Below are 21,040 nucleotides of genomic sequence, written 5' to 3'. Positions count from 1 at the left end.
CCCCCCCCTTTGGGTTTATTGCCCCTCTCTTTTGGGGTTAATGCCCCCCCTCTTTGGAGGTTAATTCCACCCCTCTTCAGGGCTTGTTTCCACCCCTCTTTGAGGGGTTGATTTCGCCCCACTGAGGGTTAACACACCCCTTCTTTGTCGGTTAATTCTTCACCCCCCCAGGGGTTAATGCCCCCCCTCTTTGGGGGTTAATTCTGCCCCCCTTAAGAGTTAATGCCCTCCCTCTTTGGGGGTTAACGCCCCCCCCATCGGGGTTAACACTCACCTCCCGTATCACCCCAGATCTTAATGCCCCCCCTTGGGGGGGGTCAATGTGCCCCTTATGGCAGTTAACCTTCTCCCCCCCGTGGCACCCCAGGGGTTAATCGCCCCCCACCCCCCGTGGCGGTTAATGCCCCGCATCGGGGGTTACTGTTCTCCCCTCGTGGTACACCCGCGGTTAATTCCCCCTTGCGGGGGTTAACGACCCTTGGTGGCACCCCAGGGGTTAATACCCCCCACCCAGCATCGAGGAGTAACACCCCCGGCGGGAGGGGGACCTGCCCCCCTCCCCGAGGTAGCCAGGAGGTACATTTTCCCCCCCCAGGAGGTTGATGCCCCCCTCCACAAGGGGTTAAACGCCCCCCGGGGCAATACTCCCTCTCCCCGAGGGGTGGTCCCCCCCTCCAGTCTGGGTGCCCCCATGGAGGGCTGGGTTCTGCAGGGGGGTCTCTGCACACACCCCCCCCGAGATCGGTGCCCCCTCAGGGCTGGGCTTCCACCCCCCCCAGGGGTCGGTGTGTCCCCCCCTCCAGGGCTGGGAGCCCCCCGGGGGTCGCAGCCCCCCCCCCCCAGACAAAGGGCGCGGGGGCACAAAGGGCGGGGGCGGGGCGGGCCGTCGGGGGTTAACGGGCCGCCGCCCGTCACCGTGGCGACCGGCGGGGGGGAGGCCCCTTAAAGCGGCCGCGGCACCGCGGGCACCGGGCGGGACACGGCCCCGCTGCTCGGGGCCACGCACTGATGGGGGACTGCCCCCACCCCAGCCCGGCGGTCCGGCGTCCCCCCCACGGACACGAGAGGCTGCCAGCCTCGGTGGGGGGGTCACTGCGGGGCCCCCATGGCTCGGCTGAGCTGTTTCATCCCCCCCGTCCCCGTGTCACCCCACGGGCGCTGTGCGTGCCCTGATCGTGTCCGCGTCCCCCCGCGGCCGCGGGTCACCCCCTGCCAGCCCCGCAGCGCCGTGGCCGTGTGCCATCGGGCCGGTGGCGGCTGCGGTGGCGGCGGTGGTGGCCCCGGGTTGTGGCGGGAAGGACGGGGACACCCCACGTGGTGCCGCCGCAGGCGATGCCGCATCCCCCAACATGGAGGAGCCGCTGTGGTGAGGCCGTGATGGCGCTTCGGGGGCTTCCCGGGGGCTTCCCGCGGGGTGACACCGGCGGGGAGGTGGGGCTGCCAAACCCCGAGTGCGCCAGGCTCCGTTCCCTGAGGCTGGGTGTCCCCCCCAGCCGCGTCCCTGGGGGGTGCTGGGACCCCCCCCCCACTGCACTGTCCAAACCACCCCTTCTAAACAGTGCAGCCCCCGGCTGTGACAGAGGCTGGGGAGAGTTGGGGACAGGTGACCGCGGGCCACCAGGTGCTCTCTAAGCCCACAGGCAGTTACAAACCCCCCTCTCCCTCCTGCAGCGTCCGGGAGGATGCTGAGGTTGGGGCCCCCAAATTCTCTGGTTGCCCAGAGAAGCTGTGGCTGCCCCTGGATCCCTGGAAGTGTCCAAGGCCAGGTTGGACGGGGCTTGGAGCAACCTGGGCTAGTGGAAGGTGTCCCTGCCCATGGCAGGGGGAGGGACTGGATGGGCTTTAAGGTCCTTTCCAACCCAAACCACTCCATGATTCCATTGGAATCCCCCCTCAAACTGAGCCCTCCCTCACCTGCTCTGCAGCTCCTGGCGCGGATCGAGCGCATGGAAAGGCGGGTGCAGCTGGTGAAGAAGGACAGCGAGCGGGAGAAGCACCGCATCTTCCAAGGCTTTGAGGTGGATGAGAAGCCAGAGGCAGAGGCATGTGAGAAGCTGCCTCTAGAGTGCCCCCAGGACCTGCTGGAGCCCCCCCCCGACCCTGCAGCCCAAGCACTTCCCCTACGGCAGGAACGGGAAGGGGCATAAAAGGTATGGGGTGCCTGGGGGGCTGCGTGGGGGAAAGGGGGGACATTCCCTATGGCTTTACCCCCTGTCCGTGGGGCTCCCAGCGACCCTTGAGCTGCTCAGAGAGGCTGCCCAGCACCAGGAACACATCCCTGCATGCAGGAGAACCTGGTGAAAGCCTGGGTGGGGAGGGAGGGAGGCCAAAATTCTGGGGAAGGCCCTCTGGAAACTGCCTCTGTCCTGCCCTGATGCAACAGGCCAGGTTTGGGGGTGCTGGACCCCCCCGTGGTGGCCCCGGTGTGGGGTGAGGATCCACGTGCCTGGCTCAGCTCCTCTCCCTCCCGCAGGAAGCCGACGTTCGGGAGCGCGGAGAGGAAGACGCCCGTTAAAAAACTGGTGTCCGAGTTCTCCAAAGTGAAGAGTAAAACTCCAAAGCACTCCCCGGGGAAGGAGGAGTCGGGCGGCTCCTTGGCCGAAACTGTTTGTAAACGAGAACTGCGGAGCCAAGAGACTCCGGAAAAACCCCGGTCGCTCCTGGAGACCCCGCTCCGAGCCTCGGCCCCGCCGAAGGGCCCCGGCACCCACCCCAAGGAGAAGGGCTTGGGCAGCGAGGCCGACGACCTGCCCTATCTCTCCACCACCGAAATGTACTTGTGCCGCTGGCACCAGCCGCCCCCGTCGCCGCTGCCGCTGCGGGAGCCTTCCCCGAAAAAGGAGGAGACTGTAGCAAGTAAGGATGGAGAGAACGGTGGAGAAGGCACTAGGGCCGAGCTGGCCAGGGAATGCGGCTCAGCACCTTCATCCTGAAACCGGGACAGGGCTCCCAGATTCCCAAAGGGAGTGCCTGTGGTGCTGGGAGAGGTGCCACGCTGCTGGCTCCTTCCACGGTGGTGGGTGCTGGCTCTGGGCTCTCCCAGATCTCGTCTCCAGCTCACCTCGCTCTGGGCAGGGCTCCTGGCCCCGCTCTACTGGTGTCTGTTGGAGTGAGGGGTGAAGCAACTTCCCCAGGGTGGTTGGGAAATGTGCTCTGGCTCGTGCCACCATGCCACAGCACCAGGGTCACCTGCTGTCCCTGAATCCAGTACCTGTCCTGCCAGGTGGCCAAGTGCTCCAGCGTGGGGAATGCTCAGCACATCCCTGGAAGTGGCTCAGGTTTGCTCGTGTGCTTGGCCAAAGGGGTGACGACAAGCTCTGCCTCCCCTCAGACCCCCAACAGCTCCTGGTGCAGCAGCATCGCCTGGCCTGGCTTGGGATGAGGGTTTGGGAGATCCCAAGCTGTGCTCCGAGGGAGGGGTGGGAGGGAAAGGTGGGGCAGGGGGTGTGGAGGTCCCAGTGTGGGGTAACAGCCTCCCTCTTGTCCCGCAGTTCCGTCTTGGAGGGACCATGTCGTGGAGCCCCTGAGAGACCCCAACCCCTCGGACCTCCTGGAGGTACGTGAGCCATCCCACACCAGCTCCCATTGGAGCCGGCAGTGCCACAGGGGCCTTCTGGGCTGTTCCACGCTCCTGGAGCTGGGTGGGGGAGAGGACCAGCCCCTCCTGGGGCTGTGGGAGCAGGATCTGGGATCACTGGCATGATATGCTGATCCCTGTCTGGTGTTGTTGCAGAACCTGGACGACAGCGTCTTTTCCAAACGGCACGCGAAGCTGGAGCTGGATGAGAAACGAAGGAAAAGGTGGGAGCAAGGGGACCGAGGGGGGTCTGGGGTCCCTGGTCCCGCAGGGAAGGGTCTTGGGGTGTCACCTGGAGCAGGAGGATGGGACAGGGTGCAGCCGGGGTGGGAGCCAGGAATGCTGTGGGAGGAGGGATGTTCCTATGTCACTGGCAGCCAGCACAGCCCCCTGATCCCCCCAGGAGGGTCTGGCACTGCCTGTGGCTCCTCACTTTCCCATCCATCCCGTTTTTCCAGGTGGGACATCCAGCGGATCAGGGAACAGAGAATCCTGCAGCGGCTGCAGCTCCGAATGTACAAAAGGAAAGGGATTCAGGAGTCGGAACCTGAAGTTACCTCATTTTTCCCTGAGCCAGATGACGGTGAGCTGGGGCCCAGGGGCGTTGGGGTGTGGATGGGGGTGCTGGGGTGCAGATGGGGTTGTTGGGGTGCAGACAGGGGAGTTTCATGCTCTGGTGTCTCTCTACAGTGGAAAGTTTGCTCATCACCCCGTACCTGCCCGTCGTCGCCTTTGGCCGGCCCCTACCCAAACTGACCCCACAGTGAGTATGGGGGGCACGAGGGACGGGGACGGGCTGGGCCTCAGTCTGGTGTCACCCCCAGGAGGGCACTGGTCGGTCTGGTGCCATGGTGACACCACCTGTGCCCGCAGGAACTTCGAGCTGCCGTGGCTGGACGAGCGCAGCCGCTGCCGGCTGGAGGTGCAGAAGAAGCAGACGCCGCACCGGACCTGTCGGAAATAACGGAGATGCCGGGAGCTCTGAACACCTCCGGGAGCTCTGAACACCTCCGGGAGCTCCGTGTGTCACCCGAGGCTCCGCCGTCACCGGCTCACCGCCCGCTCCGTGCCGACGGATGGTTTCGTTCCTCCGCGATCCCAGTTTTGTTCTCTTGGGTTTTGGAACGTTCCCCGGACTCGTCCCCCCCGCGCTGGCACCGGCCGAGGCTCCCCAGTGGCTGCTCCTCCGCTCCCGTGGCCTTGGGATTTGAGATATCGCCGTGGGGATCACCAGGGCCCAGTCCTGGTGTCCGGGGGTGCCGCGTCCCCCCAGGACTCACCCGCCGCTGCCTTCATGTTGCGTTTAGTTAGAAAACGGGATAAACAGCGGGTTTTGTCAGAGCCAGACGGGAACCGGGAAGTTGGAAGCGCCTGGGAGCCGCTTTTGGGGTGTTTTCCCCCATCTTTGGGGAGTTTCCCCCCCCTCTGGAGCGTGTTGGCGGGGGCAGAGGGGGGAGAGTTAAAAAGCAGATTTTTTTTTTTTTTTTTTTTTTTTTTGTGAAATAGAAACCCTGTGCGCACATTTGGGGGGGTTTTAGTTTTTTTTTTTTTATATATATAATTTAAATGTTTTTGAGGCGGGCAAGGGGTGTGTGTGTGCTGTGAGGGGGGTCGGGGGTGTTCCCTGGCTGAGCCCCCCGGGTGCTGCTGGACCCCTCTCGGTGCTGGGACCTGACGCTGTGGCGCTGGATGGGTGGGGAGGGGGCTCTGTGGGGGGAGCTCTGTGTGTCCCCTGTTTCCTTCCCCCTTTTTTCCCTTTCCCCCCCTTTTTTCTGCTCTCTTTTCACCCTTTTTCCCGCTTTTTCTCCCTTTTTTCTCCCTCTTCCCCCCTCTTTTTCACCCCCCTTTTCCTCCCCCTTTTCTGCCCTTCTCCCCCCTTTTTCCTCCCCCTTACACTGACCCCACACCCCCCACTTTTATCCCCCATCGCTCCCCTTCTCTTTCATTAACCCCGGAGTTTCACAAACAAACAAACAAACAAACAACAACAACAAAAACACCTTAAAAAAACCGCCGGAAATCGCTAAAAAAAAAAAAAAAGCTCTAAAAACACCCGAGTTCAAAACACATTCCGGGCGGGCGCCGCCAGGGGAGGGGGAAAGGGGGGGGGTTTTCACGCGCGCGCGTGCACGCCCGCTCGCCGGTTTATTTTATTATTTTTTTATCGGTTTTCTTTTTTTTTTTTTTTGTTCCGTTGTGGTTTATTTTTTGTTTTTACAATAAAAGAGAGGAAAAAAAAAGGCCGCTGGGTCGCTGCTGGTGTTTAAACGAACTCCTTCCCCCCCCCCCCCCGGTCCTTCCCTGGGGCGTGACGTCATTTCCGCGCGGGAGGGGGGGAGGCGGGCGTGACGTCACGGCGGCGCTCGTGCGCGCCCCCTGGCGGGCGGCGGCGGCGGCGCCCGGTACCGGCGGGGCGCGGCGGGAGGGGGGGGGGGAGCGGCGCGCGCGGCCCGTCCCGTGGTGCCCCGCGGCCAAGATGGCGGACCGGCGGCGGCAGCGCGCCTCGCAGGACAGCGAGGACAGCGACGGCTCGGCGGCCTCCGACAGCGCCGCGTCCGCGCCGGGCTCCCCGCGCTCCCCGCGCTCCCGCTCGGCCTCCGGCTCGCGGTCGCGTTCCCGCTCCCGGTCCGGCTCGCCGCGGCCGCCGCACCGCGCCGCGGGGGCCCTGGGAGCCGGGCCGCGGGGCCGCGGGGCCGAGAGCGCCGGCGGGGCCGGGGGGAAGAGCGCGGCCGAGTCGGAGTGTGTGAGTGAGGGGTGGGCGCGGCGGGACCCCCCGGGACGGAGGGATCGGGGGACCGGGAGGGAGAGGTGGGACCCTGGAGACACTGGGAGCGATAGGGGCGGGTCTGGGGTCTGGTTTCGGGGACCCCGGGGAAGGAGGGATCTGGGGAAACCGGGAGGGGGATTTTGGTGTGTGTAGGGGAAGTTGGGAGCTTGGGGACACTGGGGACGGAGTGGGAAGGATGGGGGGGAGCTCTGGGGTCTGATGTGGGGGACCCCTAGGAAGGAGGGAGAGAGGGGGCTGAGAGGGCTGGGGAGGGGGATTCTAATTTTTGGAGGGGGATGTTGGGACCTTGGGGACGGAGTGGGAGGGCTGGGGAACGGGGGAGGGCTCTGCTGAATGGGGAAGGGGGTGTGGGGTAAGTCGGGGACACTGGGGACCCTCGGGAGGGGGCTGGAGGGGGGGGATCCTGCGTCTTGGGGGTCGGGGGGTAATTTGGGGTCCTTGGGGACAGGGGGGACCCTCCTGAGGGAGGCAGGGGACTGGGGGGTTGCTGTGATGTCTGGGGGGTCCCTTGGGGGAAGTCAGGGGTCTTAGAACTGGGGGAGGCTGGTACTGGGGCCTGGGAGCGTGGAGTGCAAGAGGAGGCTGGAGAGCTGAGGGAGCAGCAGGCTGGGGAATTGGGGCTACTGGGGGAATTGGGCTGAAACCCCTCTGTGTGTTGGGGGGAGCAGGGCTGGGGAAGCCCCGGGGGGGGAGGGCTCTGTGGCCCCCCAGGACCAGGGAGGGGCTTTGCTCTGTCCCCCTGTGCCCCAGGGTCTGTTCCCTGTTCCCCATCCACCTGCCTGAGCTCCCATTCCTGGGGTCCCATCCCCATCTCTGGGGTCCCTGCAGTGGGGGGCAGGCGGGTGGGGGCTGCTGTTGCCCCCCTCATCGGGCAGTTCTGCTCTGACAGTTCAGATCCAGGTGCAGTTCCCTCCTGTTTTGGCTTCCAGGGCTGGTTATTTCCAGCTCCCCCTGATTCCCAGTGTGTTTTCCCGTGGTTGTTTTGGTGTTTGGGTTTATCTCGTGCCTTGGCTGGTCGTTTGTGCTCTGAGGTTGTTTTTCCTGCACAGTTGGGTCAGTCTGTTCATTTATCACGGAATCATGGAATGGTTTGGGTTGGGAGGGACCTTAAAACCCAACCAGTCCCACCCCCTGCCACGGGTAGGGACACCTTCCACTGTCCCAGGTTGCTCCAAGCCCTGTCCAACCTGGCCTTGGACACTTCCAGGGATGGGGCAGCCACAGCTTCTCTGGGCAACAGTTTTACTGAACATTTTTCCTGCTCTGAGCTGTTCCTTCATCCAGCCCCTTTCCTGAGCTGGGTCCTGCACAGCATCTGTGCATTATTCCCTGGTTTTGCCCTTTCCCTGGCTGTCCCTCGGCGAGAGAGGGATCCTGGCACTCCTGTCACTGCCACTGTGTTCCCTGGAGACCCCCAGCACTGACACAGGCTGTGCTTTGCTCTCGATATTCCCCCAGTGTAGCTGCTCTGGAAGGGCACTGGGGCCCTGGAATTTGTTCCTTTGTGGTCACTGGAGCTGAACTTCCAAGGGTGGATGTGACAGGAGCGGGGCCAGACCTTGCTGTGGTTGTGTCTGGGATCATGGGATGCTGGATATTAGGAAAAACAGATGCTAGGATGAAGCAGTAAAAGCTAGAAAAGATACTAGGCTAGTAGATATTAAGAAAGTAGTTTATAGGGAAAATTTCTTCCTGGAAGAGATTGTAAAGCACTGGAACGAGCTGTCCAGGCAGTGGTGGAATCACCCTCCCTGGAAGTGTTCAAAATGATGTGGATGTGGCACCTGGGACATGGATTAGTGGTGACAGGGCAGTGCTGGGGTGATGGACTTGGCGATCTTAAGTGTCTTTCCCAGTCTGAACAGTTCCATGATTCCATATTTCCATGCTGCAGGGACCTGGCTGCTGGTCTCCCCTTCCTCTAACTCCCCTCTCTCTCCTCTCTCCGCAGGAAAGCGAGGATGGCATCGAAGGAGACGGTGAGTGATGACCTCTGGTCATTGCAGGCGTTGTTTGTGCACAAAAAAAAAAAAAAAAGACAAGTAGAAATCAGACAAAATCCCTTTTCCAGCAATCCCGTGGTTGTTGCCATCCCAAATATTCACTTGTAACATGGGGTGCAGAGACAGCACACCCCAAACTCGCTCCTGCTCCCTTCTGGGCTGGTTGGGGTGTTGATCTGGGATGGTGCTCGCCTCCAGATTCCCTTTGGAAGGGATTTGGTGGCACTGGGAGAGGAGCCATGTCCTGCCCTGCCCTGATCCCAACCATTTTCCTCCCTGCAGCCGTGCTCTCAGACTATGAAAGCGCCGAGGACTCGGAGGTGAGTGACTGGTTCTCATGGAATTTCAGCACAACTCCCAGGCTGTGTCCTTGCATCTCTTCCACTTGACCCCTCTGTCTCCCAAGGAAACAGCCTCTCCCAGTGCCAGCCCCTGGGATACAGTCCCTGGCACTGGGACCAGTGTCCCTGTGCTACTGGGAGGGCGTAGGGCCAGGACGTGCCAGGGAAAACTCTCCTGGCTCCTCAGACACTGGGAACAGGATTTGCCATGGCCAAGAAGGGCGTGGGAGGAGTGTGGGATGCTCATTGGGTTTTAATTAGTTGAAATTAAAAAGCAGAGTGGTGGTTGGGAGCATCCCAGGAGCTTCCCTGTGTTCTGGAGGAGCAGCTGGAGGGGAGACACATCCCAGGAGTTGGGGGTGCTGAGGGAATCCCACCCCGCCAGTGCCTGGGGGCTGCGGGTTTCCCTGGATTTTCAGAACTCAAAGATTTCCAGGAAGTTTAGAGAAGTTCTGGTCTCTGAGGGTTATAGTGAAGGGTTTCTAGGGAAAATCCATCTCTGTTTTGGGATCCTTCAGGGGTCCAGTGGTTAGGGAACACACAAACCACCAGGCAGAGGAAATCCAAGCTGTTAATTTGGGAGTTAATCTCAGTTTGGGAATTAAGCATTACCATTAACGAGCAAGGAGGGAGGGAACGGGGCAGCTCCCGGAGCTCTTCCAGCCTGGAATCCTGCGTGGAGACTCCCGGTGGCAGCGGGGTTGTTGCATCACCACCCGTGCCAGGATGACTCTGTTCCTGTGCCTAAAAATAATGCCTGGCCTGGGCTTCCCCGGCGTAAACACCGGGAGCAGCCGATGTGTGCAAGGGCTGTGTTGAAAGAGGAAAATGGAGCAGGGTTTGGTTAATCACCCCGAGCTATTTTTAGTTCGGCTCCAGCCTCCGAAGGCTCCTGGAGGGTGAAACCAGGTCACGCTCCTGAGCAGAGTGAGTCAGCTGAGGAACTCCAGGGAATTTGGAAACGTGGCTCTGGCTGGATCCGGGCCCTCGGCGTGGAAGGAAGGGCCTGTGATCACCACTCTCCCCAGTTTGCAGGAGCCCTTTTTGGAGTGATGGGATGCCAGGGCTTTGTGGGGGAGCTGATCCCAGCTCCATTCCAGAAAGCCTGTTGGATTCTCACTTTCCTGGGAGAGGTTGGGTTTATTTAGCCTTTGCTTTTTCTGTAAAAATACTGGGATAGGAAGAATTTTAAGAGCTGATCCTCTGCTTTTGAAGAGTCAGGTCTAACAGCTGGAACAGGGATCTCATTCCAGATTTGGGGAGACTCCTGGGGGATCTGTTGTGGCATCCAACTGCAGATTGGGGGATATTCCTGTGGGACCTGTTGCTGGGTCTAACTCCAGATTTGGGGGAAATCCTTGGGGATCTGTTGCTGGATCTGACTCCAGATTTGGGGAGATACCTGGGAGATCTGTTTCTAACGGAGCGCATTTGAGTCACTGGGTGTCTGCCAGGCGGAGGAGGAGGATTACAGCGAGGAAGAAAGCTCCAAGGTGGACTTGAAGCAGGACAGCACCGACTCCTGCGAGTCAGCAGCCAGAGCAGAGAAGGGCAGCGAGAAGCTGGATGCCAAGGGAGCGGTGACGGGCGAGCGGCAGAGCGGGGACGGGCAGGTGGGTGTCCCACGGGGACGGGCTGGGAGCTGGCAGCAGGACTGCTGCAGTGGTGAGAGCTCGCTGGTTCTGACAGGAGAGCACGGAGCCCGTGGAGAAAAAAGTCGGGAAGAAGGTCCCCAAGCACCTGGACGACGATGAGGATCGGAAGAACCCCGCGTACATCCCGCGCAAGGGGCTCTTCTTCGAGCACGACCTGCGAGGGCAGACGCAGGAGGAGGAGGTCAGGTATGTGTCCCCCAGGGGCTCTGGGAGAGGGAGGCCATTCCAGGCCAGCTTCCAGGCCAACCTCTGGCAGCACGGCTCCTTGTTTCAGTGGGATGCACTGGGAAGGTCCGTGGTTCCGTTACCTGCTCTGTGTCCTTCCAGGACGCTTCAGGTTTTTGTTTTGAAGAAGAGATGCAAATAAGCCCCCAAAAAAAGCCTCGTGCCCGGGAGCAGTGACCCTTCCTGCTGCTTTTCCCGAAGAGCAGTGGGTCACCAGCAGCTGCTGGGCAGGAGGAGCGGGGGGAAGGAGGAACGCTGCCTCCTGTGCATTCCCTGCCCCAGGAATGCTCGCTCTCTATGTGTGGGACTGCTCGAAGCTGCCACATCTCAGCTGTACATCCTTGCTCCTCCCTGTGTCCCTGCTCCAGGCCCAAGGGCCGTCAGCGGAAGCTGTGGAAGGACGAGGGGCGCTGGGAACACGACAAATTCCGGGAGGACGAGCAGGCCCCCAAGACCAGGCAGGAGCTGATTGCTCTGTATGGATACGACATCCGCTCAGCCCACAACCCCGACGACATCAAACCCAGGAGGATGCGCAAACCACGGTGAGCCCCAGAGTCACACCAGGGCCTGGATTGTCCTGTGAGGGGACGGGTCTGGAGCCCCAAAGAGGGGAAGCCCTGTCGTATGGAAGAGAGTTAATTCTCAGAAGCATTTGGCTGCCCTCAGTCCATTCTGTCTTCCTGTGCCTGTATTTGCGTTGTCAGTGATCCATGAGCACTTCCAGTGTTTATTTTGTCTGTTTTCACTCCCCTGGGATCACCTGTGATCACCTTGGCACTGTGGTTTATGGTTTAAACCAAAGTGCCGTGTGATTTTAAAAAGCCATCACTTATTCCTGGGATTTCTAGACGTGCATCCCAGAGAGGGGCACAGCAATTCCTCCCACCCAGGGGTTTCTTTCCCGTTAATTGTGCTGTTTTTCTCCCCCAGGTTTGGGAGTCCCCCCCAGCGAGACCCCAACTGGTCCGGCGAGAGGCCCCCGAAGCCCCCGAGGCACCAGGGGGCCAAGAGCCCCTCGGCCCCCCCACGGCCCTTCACTGGCCGCAGCTCTGGCAGCGCCGGCAGGATGCCCCCCCCCAGGAACTACCCCAGGATGGGGGGCTACAAGGAGACCCGTCCAGGCTACCGGGCTTCGGAAGCGGGTGTCCCGCACAGGAACGGGGAACAAGCCAAGCAGGAGAGCGGCTACCGCGGGAAGCGGGCGGAGCAGAGCCCGCCGAGGGACACGTCCCCCGAGCTGGAGGTGCCACATATCCATGGCAGCCCCGGGAAGGAGGAGGGGGCTCTGGAAAACCAAGCCATGGCCGCTGATGCTGCGCAGCCGCCACCAGACAGACCAGTCGAGAAGAAATCCTATTCCCGGGCAAGAAGGACCAGAGTGAAGGCTGGGGAGGCGGGGAAGCTGTCGGAGGAAGCGCCCGCTTCCGAGGGGCTGGCTCCTGTCATTCCAAAACCCACACCTGCAGAGACCTCCCCACCACCGGCCAAGAGCAACTGGGAGTCGCCGGTGGAATCCAGCGTGGATGGACTGGAGCAGGAGATGACCCAGATGAACCTGACGGAGCAGAACTGGACCCCGGGGCAGTCCCAGTTCATCCCACCTCGGGAGATGAGGGGTAAGTGGGAGTGGCCTCTTGGTTTTCCAGCAGCCCGGTGCCATTCCTGGTCCATGCAGCTGGTTGGAGTTGAGCTGTCTCTGCCCGAGCCCAGTCCCAGGGTGGGTGGTTCCTGCTGAGGAAGTGCAGTGGGGACAAAACCACAGAGAAAAAGGGGGAAATTGAACATTCCAGCAGGTGAATGGAGTTAGGTCTGGGAAGGATGGAAGGAGAGATCCTTTCCCTCTCCCTGTGGTGTGAATCACAGCAAGACTGACTCATGCCACAGGAGAGCAGGAGATAAGGATCAATAACTGGGCTCTGTGATGTCCTGCTTGGAGCAGGAGGGAACTTTTCCCTGTTTATCAGCTCATTTCCTGGAACTGGGCCTTGGTTGCCACCAGCTGAGGCCTGGTTGGGATTGTCAAATCCCTTTGTGCCTGGGAGGAGGAAGGGACTTGGGGCAGAGTTACCTTGCTGCCAGCTGAGGACAGCTCCAGTTGCGTATCCATGGAGAGGTATAATTATCCCTGTGCAGAATTAGAGTGTTCTGGGGAGGGCTAGAGTGCTTCCCGAGGGGAATAAAACTGGATCAAGGAGAAGGAAGTGACTTGCTGCTTTCATAAGCGTCTGTGGGGTTGAGGTCATGGAACCAGAAGTCATTTTGTACTGGTGGGACTGGGAAGTCTGTGTGTGAACAGACCCTTGGACAGGATGGAAACATGGCAGTGGGATGAGAGTTCAGAGGAGCTCAGATTGTGTATTTTTGGGTGTTTTTATGCTTAAAAATGAAGTGTCTTCACAAATTTCCCTTGGGACAGCTTTAGGCTGTGTCACATTCTGCCAGTGACTCTGCTGTCCCTTGTTTGTCACTAGTGGATGAGGGAGGAGTTAATTCTGGGAAGCATTTGGCTCCCATCGGTCCATTCTGTATCCCTGTGCCTGCATTTGCATTGTCAGTGATCCGTGAGCACTTCCAGTTATTATTTAGTCCATTTTCACTCCCCTGGGATCACCTGTGGTCACCTTGGCACCGTGGTTTAAACCATGGTTTTAAAAGCCATCACTTCACTGTTTGATTCCAAAGGTTCCCTTGATAAAGGCATTTACACCCTGCAGAGGGTTTAAACTGCAGCTTCAGGTCCCACATGGATCCTTGATCCACCTGGAAGAGATCCATGTCTCAGCAGACACAGAGCTTAAACCAGGACGTGGATTTATTTTTTAAGCAGGATTTAGAAGGTGCTGAGCACCGTGGGTGAGCGTGCAGTGACAAAAAACAAAACAGCCTGTAATTTGTCCCAAAATATTTAAAATTACCGTGAGGGCGATGAAAGTCCAAAGGTTCCATGTCATGGGAGAGAGAGCTGAGCCACAGCAACATCCCTGGGCGAGGTGGCTCAGCACAAACCACAATAATAACCAGTCTGTTCCTTCCTCAGGTATTCCCAACCATATGCACGTGGGAACTGGGCCACCGCCGCAGTTCAACCGGATGGAGGAGATGGTAACGCGCGATCCCGGAGACGGGCTCTAATTGCTTGGGGTTGGGGTAATTAGAGGCTGCCTGACACCTCAGCCTTTCCCCTTCGGGGGGTGTTTGGGGGTGACCCAGGGGAGGTTTGGGGTGGGGGGGTGTGTGGTGTTGGTGCCTCCCAGCCCCCCCTGACGCCGGGACTCTTGCAGGCGGTGCCGGGGGGCCGTGTCAAGCGTTACTCCTCGCAGCGCCAGAGACCCCCCGTGCCAGAGCCCGCGCCCCCCATGCACATCAGCATCATGGAAGGGCACTACTACGACCCACGTGAGTGTTTCCCCTCCCTGCTCCCGAGGCTCCGTGGGTGCTCGGGCTGGGCAGCTGGAGCAGGGATCCCCTCCCTCTTTTTAGTGTTGGGAGATCAGGGTGGGCTTTGTCCTCTCTTTCCTTTGTTATACTGTCACTGTGGCCCCTCATACGGTGACTAAAAGGCTGCTGGGAGCCTCCCTGGTTGTGTTTAAACCGTGGAATTATCCTCAGTGTTATCCCTTCCCTGTGCCAGGGCTCTTAGGACACCCCAGTTCTTCCCGAGAGCTGGGATTTGAAATGAACTTTAAATCAGGTCTTTGACATTTGAGAGCGGGGGGAGAGTCACAGAGTGGGGCTGAGGATGGATTAGAAATTCCCTCCAGCATTTAAAGTGTTAGAAAAAAAATTCCCTGAGTATTTTCTTGCTTTCTGAAGGGAGTAGGAGGCTTTTTTGTTGGGATCACATGGCAGCTGTGAGCCTGGGAGCCTGTGTGTGCCGTGGGAGCTGGCTGGGAGCCCTCGGGGCTACTGGGCTGTGTGTCCTGCTGCAGGGGAATGAAATTCCGTGGAGCTTTTCCCTCACAGGCTGTCATGTGTTGCAGTACAATTCCAGGGACCAATCTACACCCACGGGGAGAACCCAGCCCCGCTGCCGCCCCAAGGGATGATCGTGCAGCCGGAGATGCACCTCCCTCATCCAGGTGAGGAGCCAGCGGGACACCCCTGGACCCAGGGGACAGGGAACTCTGGTTTCCCGCAGCCTCTGTCACTGGGGGAGTCCATTTTTCCTAGTTTTACAACATGGAAGAGACCTGCTCCCTACTGCAGTGAGGCTGAATCAGTGTCAGTTTTAAGGAAAGAAAAAAATAGGTGTTTCTGGAGCTTCCAGCCAGTGCAGGGTGGGGGGATCTGAACCTTTGGCAGCTCTCAGCTGGATCTCTGCAGGTCCCTGTTGGGCCCCTCTGGGCTGAGCTGCTCCCTTCCGTGGGTGCTGGGCTGGTTCCTCACTCCCTGTTCCTGTAGTTCAGGGAAAAGCAGAACTAGAAGCTGTTGAACTGGCACGTTCTCTGCTTGCTACCAAAACTGTTTCCTGAAGTGGATTTGTGATGGGGTCGTGTCCTGTCCCGGTGAATCCCCTGGAATTGGGGAATGGGCCGTGCCCCGTGTCCCTCCCCAGCGTGGGGCTGCAGGGGGGCCTTGGAGCAGAGCGTGCTCCTTCCTGCTGCCAGCCCGGCCCTCCACGGGACACGGTGGCTTCTCCAGTGACATCCCTCTCCTTCCCATCACCTCCAGGTTTACACCCCCACCAGACGCCCCCCGCCATGGCAAACCCCGGCCTGTACCCCCCGCCGGTGTCCATGCCCCCGGGCCAGCCCCCGCCGCAGCAGCTGCTCACTCCCACCTACTTCTCCGCCCCTGGAGTGATGAATTTTGGGAATCCTGGCTACCCCTACCCCCCCGGAGCTCTGCCCCCTCCGCCCCCTCCGCATCTCTATCCCAACACACAGGTAAGCCGGGTGTGCCGCGGCTCCTTCCCAAGCAGGAGGGACCCTGTGGAGTGTGGGGTGTGTTCTCCGAGGTTTTCCTGGGAGAGGATGTGAGGGGGAAGGCTGCTGCCATCCTGGAAAGGATTGCTCCCTGCGTCTGGGGGCTGGAAATCCTGGACTGGGGGATCTGAAGTCGAGGTGTTCCCCTACGGAACAGGAGACAGCCCACCAGAAACTTGGGAACAGGCACAGCCCCTCCAGGTCCCTGCTGAGCCAAGGACACCTTGGGAACGGCTTTGGAAGTCGGTTCTGTTTGGGATGGAGGCTGGGAACTGGATGGTGTGAACATGGGGCTGGATTTTCTTGCTCTGTGACCCAACTCCACATCTAAGGTTGCTGCCGAGCAGCGAGGAGGCAGATTGGATCGTGTCCGTGAGGAGACAGATCAGAGCAGATCCCTGAGGAGGCGGATTGGATCGGATCCCTGTGAGGGTCAGACCAGATCAGATCCCTGTGAGGAGACAGATCAGATCAGATTCCCGAGGAGACAGGGCAGACCATATCCTTGCAAAGGCAGATCAGAGCAGACTAGATGTGTGTGAGGAGGCAGATGAGCCCAGCCCAGCCCAGATCCCCGTCCCGGAGCAGGGCTGACACGCCGTGGCAGGACAGAGAGCTGCACGATCCCTGAGCTCCAGACACTCCCTGCCCTTCCTGCTGCTCCGGGTGATCCCCACTCTGGGGGCAGATCCTGACCCCTGGGCCACGGGGCTGGGTGTGCCAGGGAGCTGTGTCCCTGTGGAAAAGCTGTTTGGAAGCACAGGCAGTTGGGGAACTGCAGGATGAGGGAATCCCCTCTGCCATGGGCGGTGTCCCGTCTCTGCCCACCCTACCAGCGGGACCCCAGCAAGGGGTGGGGGTACACGGGGGGCCTCAGGAGCTGATCTTTAGGGGGCACAGCACAGGTTAGCCCCCTCCCCCTGCCGGCTCACCCTTGGTGCTGGCTGGGGGCAGCTGTCAAGCCTGGCAGGGGCCGTGTGGGGCCTCCCAGCCCCCCCAGCCCGGAGCTCTGACCCCGCTGCTCCCGCAGGCGCAGTCCCAGGTGTACGGGGGGGTCACCTACTACAACACTGTCCAGCAGCAGGTGCAGCCCAAGCCTTCCCCACCCCGCCGGACGTCCCAGCCCGTGACCATCAAACCACCCCCTCCAGAGGTACCGTCCCCTCACCGTGGGTCTGTGTGTGTGTGTGTGGTACCACTGGTGTGTGTGTGAGGCTGCAGTTCCCTCTCCCATCCCGAAAAACTAACCTTGTTCTGAGGAAATCTTAAACCCGTTTTCGTCTTTGACCTGTCCCAAACCTCAGCTTCTCTTTGCAGGTGGTAAGCAGGGCTCCAGTTAATTTGAGTTACTTAAATCTTTAAAACTAAAACCACGTAAAAAGTAAGTCTGAAGTTGACTCTTTTTTTTTTTTTTTTTTAATTTGCTCAGGGTAGAAAAAAGAACAATTTAGAGAGGGGAAAAACCCAGCCCTAAGCCAGGAGGCAGGAATTCTCTGGAAGAGTAAATGTTGAGACCTTATTAGTAGATAATTCAGGCAGCAGAATTAAAGGTTTTTCAGGGATGAGAACGTTTCCCTGTACTGGGAATGGTCTCCCTGCTCCAGTGCTGTGAGCTGTGCGTGTGTGAGCGTGCTGGAGTGCCACGTGTGTGTTTTTGGTTTCCCTTTCCATACCTTCCTCACATATGGAAGCCGAGCAAGCCCGGACCCGGGCAGGCATGTGCCAGTGGGTTCCCATACACAGGGAGGGCTGGGAAGCTGATTGTCTGATGGAGGGGCCCTGAGAAAGCCCTTGTGATGGAAAAATCTGGAACCACAAGGAGAGGTTGGCACGGAGAGCTGGTTGTGCCCAGAGGGGTTGGGGGGGGGAGGTTGGCACCCAGATGTGGGGGGTTTGCTGGCAGGACCCAGCCATGGCACTGAGCCCCCCATGCCAGGGTTTGGGGTGGTCCTGAACCTCTGCTGCTCTTCCCCCTCCCAGGACAGCAAAGGTGAAAAATCAAAGGAGAGGAGCAACACGTAGGGAGATGTGGCCACGGGAATCCCAGCACCAGACTCGGCACCTTGGCGAGGAGGAAGCTGCTCCTTGGAATGGCTCCTTCCCTGCGCGGAGGGGAGGCAGCGGGATGAGACACCTGCACCTGCTCAGGGCCAGGCACTTCCCCCGTGGTCTGAGCGGTGCCTTCCCGAAATCCATCCCACTGCTGCCCACCCCCCTCCTCCCCCGCGCTGGGGCCGCCGAAGAACCAGCCCCCGAGTCGGTCCTTGGCCACACGTTCTCCCAACTTCTCCCCGTTACTAAACGTTCCCCGCTCCCTCCCCGGATGTCAAACTCCGCTGGCTTGATCGTGGTCTGTTTTTATTTAAGGAATGAAGCAGCTCCTTCATTAAAGCTGATTTGTTTCTTTTGGGTATTTCGTATTTATTTGTCTGGGTAAGCAGCAGTGACATCCCCTGACACAGTTCGTTCTTCATTTCAATTCTCTTTTCAATTACCAAATCGATTTCTGCCACTCTGGGAGCAGCAGAAGGGCAGGAGAGTCATGGGAGGCTGTTGGGAACGTGCTGCCTGGGCAGGAACCACTTGATTTAGGAGCTGCTCCTAATTCTTTTCCCAGATGTTGGTAACTGGTGTTGGTCCGTGAGTATGAGCTCTCAGGTGGGATTCCACGGTGTGACCCCCATCCCTGCTGCCACCTGCCCTCTTGGCAGCGACGGGAAGGTTTGTGGGTGCCCAGCACCCCGACGCTGCCCGAGCAGCCCAGCCAGCACCCAAACCAGCTCGGCAGGGCCGGGTTTGCTCCCAGCGCTTGGGAGTTGCTGCTGGGGCTGTGGAGGGTGTTGGAACCTGCCCCGACGCTCCGGGCTGGGCTCTGGCCCCACGAGGAAGCGCCTCAGCCCCGCGCCTGCCCCTGCCTTGTTCCCTCCCCCACGGCAGCCTTGTGTCCCCGTTCGGATTCCTAATTCCATGGGGTGACTGTGCCAAGCCGATCCCGGCTGGCTCACCTGTGCCTCCCGCGTCCCGCCGGCCCCACGGCTCCAGCTCCGGCTTGGCCGCGTCCTCACAGCCGTTTGCAAATTGCATTAGGAAACTTGGCAGGGCCGGCTGCCCCTTCCTGCCCATTCCTGCCGATTCCTGCTGCTCTCCCAGGCACGTGCCGGGACGCCGTGGGGACGCGCCAGCTGCCGGCGCAGGCTCTGGGCGAGGGGGACTTCACCGAGCGAGCGGCGTCTCGGCCGCCTCGTCCCCATCTGTGGCCAGGACGGGGGCCCGGCGCCCACCTGCCCACTCTCCGGGTGGATCCCTCATCCATGCCCTGCTCCCCAGCAGAAATTCCTTCTTTGTTTGGTGTTTGTGATTCCGTGACCTTTCCGTGTCTCGTTTCAGCCACCGAAGCCACGTCACCAGAGCAGAACCCCCTCATGTTTTGTGTGTCACCGTGTCTCTGCCTTAAGGCTGACATGTGTCATTGACATATGGTCACACTACACAAGCGAAATCCTGGACCTTACACCCTGTGCTGGGCTTTTGTGTTATTTGGATTCCCATCCCATGGGATGCACATCCCTGTCAGCATTGTAGGAAGCAGGCCCGTCTCATGTCTCCCTCCTGGGGCTGAGACCTGCAAGGACAGAGTCCATCTGAGCTTCCCTGGCAGGACTGTTGTCCCCTCTGCGGCATCCCAGGAGCTGCTCCCTCCTTCCAAGGAGCTGCTCTCTCCCTGGGAGCCACACTCCTCCTCCCGGGAGCCACTCTGCCCTTCCCAGGAGCTCCTGATGGGACGGGAATTGCGGCTCCGCTGTTCCTGGCACCAGCCACCCCCACGTCCCTGGGAGCAGCTGCCACCTGTCTCAGAGCCCCTTCCTCTCCCGGGGCTGGGGGCTGCAGTGAGCCCCCTCCTCTCCCCCAGCCTCGCTGGCTGCCGGGGAAGGACCAACTGGAGTGTTGGTGGTGCGGGAGCTGCCGCCTGCACGTTTCTGTGCCGTGCTGTCCCCGCCTCGGCTGCCTCCGCCTCCGCCGGCCCCCCGCCCGCCTCCCCACGCCAAACGGGGGGTGGGAGGCGTGTATCCCACTGCTGTGCCTACCCCGATCCTATGGAGGGAGCGCTGTGGTGGGCTCTGCCCTCCCGCAATGGGATGGACAGGGGGAACGATGCTGGCAGGCCAGAGGGCAGCTTTGAGGGCAGGGGGGACTCCAACTCCTCCCATTGCATCCTCACCCCCTTTTCCTCTCTTCCCTGCAGCTCTCTCCAGCTCCTGCCCTCACTGTCAGCAGCAGGGTGGGGGTGCTCGGCTCCTACCCTGGCTGCTGGCAGTGGGGTGGGGGTCCCAGAGGCCATCTGACAGTGGGGTGGGGGTCCCAGAGCCCCAGAGCAGAGGCATCACCCTCCTGCCCCTGCTGCCGTGCTGCCTTATCCCTCCCCAGTCCCCCTGCCTCAGTTCCCCTTCCTGGCAGAGGTCTCAGGGGTCAAGGGCCCGGCTCTCCCTTTGTAGGGGGGGGTCTCCCCTTCCCCAAACACGCAGCTCCCCTCTGCCAGAGCTGCAGCCGGGAAGTGGGTTAAGGCACTGGCTCGGGGAGGGATTTTTCCCGGGGTGTAATTTTTCCCTCCTACACACGGTCTGTTTTGAGCGGTGCCTGGAGGCTTCGCACCCCCGGCTCCGGGCGGGGGAACGCGGCGGCTGCCAACCGAGGGAAGCACCCGCTCCAGATCCCAGCTCGTTAGGAGAAATAACAGCAAATTAATTAAGCCAATAGTTCTCTCTGTGCCAGCAGTGCCCCCGTCCCTGCCGAGCCGGGGGAGAGGGGCTGGGACAGGCCGGATCTGGGGCACCTTTCCCAGGAGGAGCATCGCCCTTGGCATGGCACAGTGCTCTGGATCCCTCCTGTCCCTGTGGCCCAGTGCAGCCCCGCCGGCAGCAGCGAGCAGGGTCTCTCTGAGCCTCAGATTCCCCCCCTGCTGTCAGGAGAAGCCCCTCTCCATGTGGCTGCAGCCCAGGCAGAAGCATCACTTGCACCCGGGGCTGGGAGCCCTTGTCTGGACGCCCTGGGTAGAGGGGATGGAGGAGCTCAGCAGGGTGGGATGGTTTGGGGGTGTTGGGTGGGGTCTGGGGGCGTCTGAGGGACAGAGGAGGGACATGCAGTGCCGTGCTGTGCCGTGCTTTACCATCCCATCCCGACAGGGCCTCGAGCAGCCCCGGAGGGGAGTGGGGACTTGTTTTGCCGCTCTCCGGCAGCCGCATGGATGGAGTTGCCAGGCAACTGCCGGGTGGAGGCGAAGCGGGAACAAAGCGGGAGCTGCCGGGACCTCTGTCCCTTCATCCCTCCCCGAATCCCCCGGGGATCAAGGCCCAGCAAAGGCCATGGGGTCACACGCTGCTTCCCCCCGGGCCACTGCCACCCTCCCATCCCGGGGCTGCTCCAGGGCCACGGGATTGCAGAGGATGGACCCGGAGGGGAGGACTGGGGGGGGCGCAGGGTCTGTCCCCTTGTTGCTGCCTCCCCTTGCTCTGCCCAGAGGGTGCG

General features: G+C 60.6%; 2 protein-coding genes across 10 annotated transcripts; both read left to right on the top strand.

Annotated features, from left to right (window-relative positions):
- The first annotated feature begins 1,240 nt into the window (after positions 1-1,240).
- Positions 1,241-5,050, top strand: MSL1 (MSL complex subunit 1). The gene is given in 9 exon segments (XM_027671981.1): positions 1,241-1,366; positions 1,926-2,087; positions 2,089-2,150; positions 2,474-2,856; positions 3,492-3,556; positions 3,734-3,801; positions 4,036-4,160; positions 4,268-4,340; positions 4,451-5,050. Coding segments are annotated over 8 exon segments (1,008 nt in total). The 5' UTR covers positions 1,241-1,366; positions 1,926-1,946; the 3' UTR covers positions 4,542-5,050.
- Positions 5,051-6,028: 978 nt separating this feature from the next.
- On the top strand, positions 6,029-17,930 carry CASC3 (CASC3, exon junction complex subunit). Of its 9 annotated transcripts, none has more exons than XR_003532344.1 (15): positions 6,029-6,320; positions 8,317-8,344; positions 8,651-8,688; positions 10,164-10,322; positions 10,399-10,550; positions 10,958-11,134; positions 11,523-12,208; positions 13,630-13,694; positions 13,874-13,988; positions 14,573-14,671; positions 15,264-15,478; positions 15,850-15,970; positions 16,548-16,670; positions 16,822-16,898; positions 17,498-17,930. XR_003532344.1 is itself a non-coding variant. In XM_027671976.1 (15 exons), exons 1-14 carry the CDS (start codon positions 6,054-6,056, stop codon positions 16,855-16,857), a joined length of 2,241 nt encoding a protein of 746 aa, XP_027527777.1. In that variant the 5' UTR covers positions 6,029-6,053; the 3' UTR covers positions 16,858-16,898; positions 17,498-17,930. The 9 variants fall into 9 exon arrangements, 8 of the variants coding, with proteins under 8 accessions (XP_027527777.1, XP_027527776.1, XP_027527773.1 ...); XM_027671976.1 differs by having other exon boundaries at positions 15,850-15,943; positions 16,835-16,898; XM_027671975.1 differs by having other exon boundaries at positions 15,850-15,949; positions 16,835-16,898.
- Positions 17,931-21,040: the final 3,110 nt, after the last annotated feature.

Source organism: Neopelma chrysocephalum, unplaced genomic scaffold (genome assembly GCF_003984885.1).
Source record: "Neopelma chrysocephalum unplaced genomic scaffold, ASM398488v2 Primary Assembly neopelma1_97267, whole genome shotgun sequence".
NCBI classification, from domain to species: Eukaryota; Metazoa; Chordata; class Aves; order Passeriformes; family Pipridae; genus Neopelma; species Neopelma chrysocephalum.
Note: the sequence above shows the minus strand (reverse complement) of the source record. Positions and strands in the feature narration are given on the sequence as shown.